Below are 7520 nucleotides of genomic sequence, written 5' to 3'. Positions count from 1 at the left end.
TAAAAACTATTAGAAAATTAGTAAAACAAATTCTAGATACTTTGTAAAACAATGTGGGAAAGTTTAAAAAAAAAAAAAAAAAAGCAAACAAAAACAGTTCTTACTTATTGATTTACAGCTATTATGATCATATATTAAAATTTTTTTAAATGTGCACAAAATACCATAAAATTACCAAACTGAAAATACAAGAAATGTACCTCCCTCCAAAAAGGAAGAAATAACTACATACATAAAAAAAAAAATAATAATAAATAAAGTGACTTTTAACAAAACAAATACTAGAAAAATTTTAAAACATCAAAGGAAAAAAATGAATAAAAGTCCCATAAAAAATTAAGAAATAAAGTGGCTTTTGTTGTGAGGATGACATAATTATTTATGTATTCATAACTATTATAATTATATTTAAATTATTAAAACATGTTTAAAAAATAAATAAATAAAACTGCCAAACAAATTGATTGTTTTACACACACACACACACACACACCAAAACGACCCCCCAAAACAAAGATATAAATAACAAGAAATAAAGTGAATTTTGTTCAAGAAACCTTTCTAAATCTACGGTTTCAAGATGTGTCTTGCTGTACATATGAGAATGCTGGACGCGCCTCACCTACTCAATTTCCCGTCAGGGATCAATGAAGTCTTTCTCATTGTGATTCTGCGCATCCGCGGCAGCTGCTGTTACAGTGAGACAGGACGGAGCGCTGGGCTTCGCTGCGTGTTGATGATGGCTGGTCACAGACAAAGTGACCAGCCATCATGTGCCTTTTAAAATAGAAACCTCATCAGTCTCTCTCCCCTGCGCTCCACTTATAGAGCCATTGAATATTTAAAATGTCTTCATCAGCCCTCCACTGGCCGAGCCGCTGCACAAAGACAAATCCTCCAGACTCCATCACCGTCATGAGGCCAGCAGCTCACTGTCAAGCGCCTGCATGACCGCTCCGCATCCCTCCACATCTTCAGCGTCTCATGTGGGACGAGCCACACGGCTGCAGCGGCCAAAGCAGCTCTGCTACTATTTAAAATGAAATATCCCGCCTTATTTGGATGCTCAGTAAGAGAAAAAAAATCGCTCAGTATTTCCCTTCCATTCATTTTATTGACACATATGCATAGAGCAGCAGTTATGATCTGTTTTACATAGCAGCTCGATTGTAGTAAGTAAAACACAACATACAAATTCAAAGAAACATATCTATCTATCTATCCATCTATATATCTCTCTATATAGATAGATAGATAGATATAAATAGACAGATAGATATAGATATATCTATATATATATGTATATATACTGTGTCTGTGTGTGTGTGTGTGTGTGTGTGTGTGTGTGTGTGTGTGTGTGTGTGTGTCCCCACTCAGTGGCCACTTGATACCGTCTACCTGCACAGTTTATCTTTTATGATGCCTGTAATACTCAGATTTTCTTTTTGTTCTTTTTTTCTTTTTTCTTTTCTTTTTATTATGTTTAATTATGTTGGACCTTGAGCTCATAGTTAGTGCAGCTGTTGTACTAAATTGTGTTTCCAACATCTTGTCCCCTGTCATGCATATAAATGGAGAGGACAAAAAATTAGAAACACCTCTCAATATAATGTAGTCCAGCACAAGACCTCTGCAAACTACCTCAGAAAGTAAACATAGAATTAAATTGACCCATTCTCCACAATGTCAACATGAACATTATAAACTTTCTTAAAAGGTAGAATTTATGGCAAAGCTCTTGCATTGAACTGCATTAGACTGTACAGGTGGACCTAATAAAGTGGCCACTGAGTGTATATATGTGTATAAAGGGATACATTCTGATTTTAGAAAGAGGATATAATAGGAAATAATCAGCCAAAGTAATTACAGAGAAATGAGCATCTGCCTAGAAGATTAGAATTCATAGAAAAATAAAAAAAAATCAAACCATAATGTCATCTTTTAGAGTGCAGCCATCAATGAGATACAACGTATGAGTATGCGCTAATGCAATGTTAAATGCATGAATGATTATATTATCTGGCAGTAAAACAATTGATTTAAACAGCTGTTATTCCACCCCCAACCAAATCAGTCTATTTCCTGAAACAAACAAACAAACAAACAAACAAAATTTTCATTGCACATAGTAGCAATTTCTGAAAAAGTATTTTTTTTAACGGGGGGCGGGGGGGGGGGGCTTAAAAATGTAAAAATTTAAAAATTTAAAACAATTCATGCACACGAAAAAGAAAAAACTGAAATAGATACTGAAAAGATATATCTAATGTTTATGTAACATATTGTTAAAAAATATATTTGAAAAGACAAAAAGGAATTTCAGTGAGGTTTCAAAGGGTTCGAGTGTGTGGCTGTAAGCTGGCAGGCTTGTGGTGTTGGGGTAGATGGACTCCTGGTGGTGTGGAAGGAAAATGAAGCTGTTTGAACTTTGTCTTCCTCTTCCAAACTACAGAAAATGCAGGCAGATGAAGAACAGAGTCTCCTGCATGCTCCTCAGCTGTTACTGCAGAAAGCGAGCAGTAAATTACAAACATGTTGACGTGCAGAAAATCCTAAGATACTTCCTGTGGTTAGATTGATATATGCTTATGATATTCATTTATTAAAAATGGGGGCTGGTACAGTTTGAGGTGGTCTAAATGCCCTTTCTGAGGCGTCTCCAGCCTGAAAAATCCCAGAAAAACTTTTTTTTGGCATAAAAATTGTAGATTTTATATATTTTGGCTTTTGCAAAAGAAACATTTGTCAGACATTGCTTCCTTGACATCAGCTTTGTTTTATATTGCACAGTGGAAGAGGTTAAAACTGCTGATCCAGATCCAGATCTCTCCCATCATGTTCAGATTTCCAACAGTACAGAGCAAAAAATAAAGTGAAAAAATATGTAATGTTACAAGCCAAGGACACGATTACATCTGTGTCACATTTATCAAAATGAAGTAGAAATACAAAGTGATGTCATGAAGAAGCTGGCAGGAGAGCTTGGTATGGGTCCACGGCACGATTCTGCACGTCTGATCCTTCTGCAGGAGAGACCCATCAGAGGATCACACAGCTGGAGGTGGCCGCCTCTGGACTGCTGGACACACAAATCCAGCTTTAGTGCATAGCAACTCACTTTGACAAACTGGACTTTGAGCTTAGATTGAAAACAAAACAAACATCAGTATACAGACATGATGTCATGATGACGTTTTTCACCCAGGACATGTGAACTGTTTGAATGTATCAATTTTATCTATCTATCTATCTATCTATCTATCTATATATATATATATATATATATATATATATATGTATGTATTTATATATATATATATATATGTATTTATATATATATATATATATGCACTGCTTTTAAAGAGTTAAATGCTTTAGCATTTAAACACAAGAACTTTGACATATATCCAGCATCACTGATCTGATTTCTTAATAATTATAAATATTTTTTGTAATCAAAGATTTTTTTTTTTTTAGCTGATCTACAAGACATTTCTTTCTTTCTTTCTTTCTTTCTTTCTTTCACTAATGTTCTTATGCTAATTTGCTAATTGCCTTTTCCCCATCAAAACTGAGTGAATTTGCTAAGGTTTCAAAGGGTCAGTAACTGTAGGCCTTAAATCACGATTGTAACGTGGGTTATATTTGCCCCACAGAGCCATACTGAGTGGTGAGGATCCTACCTCTGCACTGGTGTGTCGACCAGCTTCATCCTCTTGGGGGCGATGTCCTCCTGCCCTGCTGGAGGTGCCAGCACACGCTCATCGGGCTTGGCACTCACCTGGGAGGCAGAGCAGTGACAGTTTTCAGAGTGATGGAGAAAGAGATGGGAAGGTTTCTCCACATAAAGCTTTTCCATATATAACATCCCCATCATCCAGTATTTTTGGGGGGTGGGGGGTCTCATGAGATCATTGATGATTCCTACCCATAGTGCACACTTTGTAAAACTTCAGTGACTTTCAATAATTAAATCAGAAGTACCTCCATGAGTTAAAAATACTCATTCCCTGGCCTCTGTCTCTACTCCAGGTGGCTTCTAATACAATAAGTGTGTCACAGAAGCTGTAAAATAACTTCTGCTAACTTGCTGTGAAGTGACCCATTTGTAAAATCTCTTGATATGTCCCGGATTTCCCCAGAGAATTCATCAATTTCCATGACTTTCCATGACTGGAAAATAACCTCTCAAAATAATATTCCCAGAAGACCAATGGGAGTAGACTTCAGCGGTTTAAAACAAAAAACAAACAAACAAAAAAAACTAAACAAAAAATCAAAATAAAACCAAATCAACTCCCAGTTAAGGTTCCTCAGAATGAAGATTTATAAATCAGAGGAAACAATTTAGCTAGTAGTAATGAATTCGTATGATGAAGATAACTGGTCATCCCATTAGTACAGATTGTTTTCGTATGCTCGGGCTGATTTATCCTTACATTTTATATTGAAACATTATCTGGGCTAATACATTTCCCTTCAGAAAACCTTCTTGCTCCAAAAGTGTCTTTTTTCTCAGAGTGCCTTCCCACTCAAAGTTGCACATCCCATCTGCTCCTTTATTTCAGAAACTTCAGCTTCCCACAGTTTTTGATATTCATATTCTTCAGATATGCTTATTTGTTTATATAGTAGATTTGAAAGTGGGAAATTTAGCAAACTTATTTTCAACCAAATGTATATATCCACTCTTATTCAGCCAGACAGCTGACAGATCTTTCTCTCCCTAAACACTTCACCAGAGGTTAATTCTTTAGATTCAGAGATAACAAATTATACAGTTTTTATTTTCCTTTGGTAAAAATATCATCCTCCCTAAATTACAGAAGATACTTGAAAAATTATTCAATTTCTGATATGTAATTTGGTTCTCCTACATCTTGTTCGACTTGCATTCAATGCATTCAACCACCTACAACACCATAGCAACCATCTAGAAATGCCTTAGCAACCATCAGGAACACCACAGCAACACCGTAGCAACCACCCACATGACCATAGCAACCGCTTAGCAACACCCCCAGATACCATAGCAAGAGCCTTGCAATGCCTTAGCAACCATCAGGAACACCATAGCAACCACCTGGCAACCACCCACAACACCACAGCAACAGCATAGCAACACCCCTAGATACCACTGCAACCACCTAGCAATGCCTTAGCAACCACCAATAACACCATTGCAACTGGCTAGCAACACCCTAGCAATACAATCAAATACAAATACAATGAAATACATCAAAGCAACTGCCTAGAAACTCCCTAGAAACCACCCACAGCACCAAGACAACCACCTAGAAACACCCTAACAACCATGAGGAACATCATAGCAACCACCCAGTAATACCTTACCAACCCCCAAGAACATCTCACCAACCATCTAGCAATGTTGTAGCTACTACTCAGACCACCATGGCCACCCCCTAGCAACCACCCGGAACACAATAGTAACTACACAGCTATGCCACAAGCAAACACAGTGCAAACATTTAAAACACCTTAGCAATCCCTCTGTATACCATAGCAACGAGCAAACACACAACCATCTACAAACCGCATAGCGAAGGGATGGCAGTTCAGCGAATGGCTAACATTATGCAATGAAGCCAAGCACATTCAACGTTTCTTCAGAAACTTAAGCCAGTTCTACTTTATACTTTACTCTTGTGTTCATTTTTTCAGTTTGCTACTAATCTACGCCTTTGAGAAAACCGCTATACACGCAGAGCAGCATGCACATTCAAAATTTCCTCTGAAAAGGTTCACATCTATTTCCCATCTAATGTAATTTTGTATTCTTAACCTTTTAATTTAATGTTAAGTACAGGCCTCAAATAAAGCCTTATGCTCTCTGCCTGTCCCTGCATGTACTTATTTTCTTGGTGTTGAAAGTGGTCTGAAAGTGTGTATGTACATACAGTGTGTTAATTCTAACTAAGTTAAGCCAAGTCGTAAAATGCACTTTTATTGACTTTTTTTAAATGTAACTTTTGGTTTTGTCCTTAGTAACTTTTGATCTTGGGCTACTTCTTATGTTTATTTTTATTTTTATTATGTACTTATTTTTCTGTACAGGGTCTTTGAAGGGTCGAGTCAGTTCTCCATGAAAACCAGTACATTCCAGTTTTTATTGTCCCACTTAAGGGCCTACTCCTCAGTTCACTTAGCTTACTGTCCAGTGACGGAACATTTGCTAAAAGGATACCTTTAGCATAGGGGGATAGTTTTCTTGTTATCTCAGCCTGACTCCAGCTCTTTTGCCCCATTTCCTCCTCTGGCGCCATTTGACAGATGTAGCAGGTAAGCTAAACAAGCGGTAGTGCTGAGTGGTTGCTGAGTCTGTTTGATTGTTTTTTGGTAGTAAAATGTGTCTAGTGTGGTTCTAATGTTGATTGCAGTCTGTCTGTCAATGGCTTTTTTTTTTTTTTTTCAAAAAAATTGGATTGCTGATTATAAGTAGTGCCAATAAAAGAACTAAAAAGTTAACTTGAAGGGGAGCCTGGAAGACGGTAGCCATCCATCTGCACCATTGTTTGCTGATGACACCACCATCATCGGCCTGATTACTGACAACGATGAGATGGCCTACAGAAAAGAGGTGAGAATCCTGATATCATGGTGTCAGGATATCCACCTCCAGCTCAATGTCAGCAAAACAAAGGTGCTGATTGTTGACTTCAGAAACAGCTGGGGAGGGGTCACACTCCCACATCGACAGCTCACTGTCCCATTGGAGAGAGAGAGCAGCTTCAAGTTCCTTGGAGTAAACATTACTGATGACATTTCCTGGTTACTGCACACTGGCATCACCATCAAGGTAGTGACACAATACCTGTTCTTCCTTCAACGGCTAACAATCTGCCAGACCTGAGGGCCTTTTACACCCAACAGTGTAAGAGGAAGGCCCACAATATCTTCAATGACCACAGGCATTCCAGCCTACTGTTCTCTCTGCTCCAGCCTGGAGAACGGTTCAGAAGCATGCGGGCAAGAGCAAACAAGCTCCAAGACAGTTTTTCCCCCACAACATAAGACTGCTAAACTCCTGAGACCCACCCCCTTTCCCCTGGATTGTGATACAGCCTTGCGCTCTCTCTCTCTCACAGACACTAGGTCTTTGAGAAACACACTAAGACCTTAAGCTGTAGATATACTTGCTTTTAACTATGCTTTTCACATGCAGTTGATGGCTGCCTTGCGTATCCTGCATTTGTTTAGATGATCAACGACATGTCAACCCTAGCACAATACTATTAGTCAAAAAAACAAATTTTTTGGGGGGGACCCATTCAGCTTCCCTAGGGCCCACTCAAGTTGAGCACCTGTGGGTCCTGGGGACTCACTACATTGAAAACCCTTCAACATCACTGTCACTGTTTTTATTCCTTTATTCCTTTCTGTAAAACACTTTGCTCACTCTGCTTAAAGACAGGCATTATTACCATTTTTATTCATTTAGGGACAAATTTTTATTGCACTATGACAAGTTATCACGGGTACTGACAGTGACACCAACT

General features: G+C 38.1%; 1 protein-coding gene across 2 annotated transcripts in view; it reads right to left on the bottom strand.

Moving 5' to 3' along the window:
• Positions 1 to 1103: 1103 nt before the first annotated feature.
• The window catches only part of arhgef39 (Rho guanine nucleotide exchange factor (GEF) 39), a 75849-nt gene continuing 69432 nt past the window's right edge, over positions 1104 to 7520 (bottom strand). The window contains exons 11-12 of one of the 2 annotated variants that reach the window (XM_030045389.1): positions 3687 to 3784; positions 1104 to 3082 (exon numbers count right to left, since the gene is read on the bottom strand). In XM_030045389.1, coding sequence (XP_029901249.1) covers positions 3043 to 3082; positions 3687 to 3784 — 138 coding nt within the window. In that variant the 3' untranslated portion in view covers positions 1104 to 3042. The remainder of the gene's footprint in view (positions 3083 to 3686; positions 3785 to 7520) is intronic. The other variant, XM_030045390.1, reaches the window with a different exon arrangement.

The sequence above is a fragment of the Myripristis murdjan genome, chromosome 23 (genome assembly GCF_902150065.1).
Source record: "Myripristis murdjan chromosome 23, fMyrMur1.1, whole genome shotgun sequence".
NCBI classification, from domain to species: Eukaryota; Metazoa; Chordata; class Actinopteri; order Holocentriformes; family Holocentridae; genus Myripristis; species Myripristis murdjan.
The sequence above is the reverse complement of the archived record's forward strand: the minus strand, read 5'-3'. Positions and strand labels throughout refer to the sequence as shown.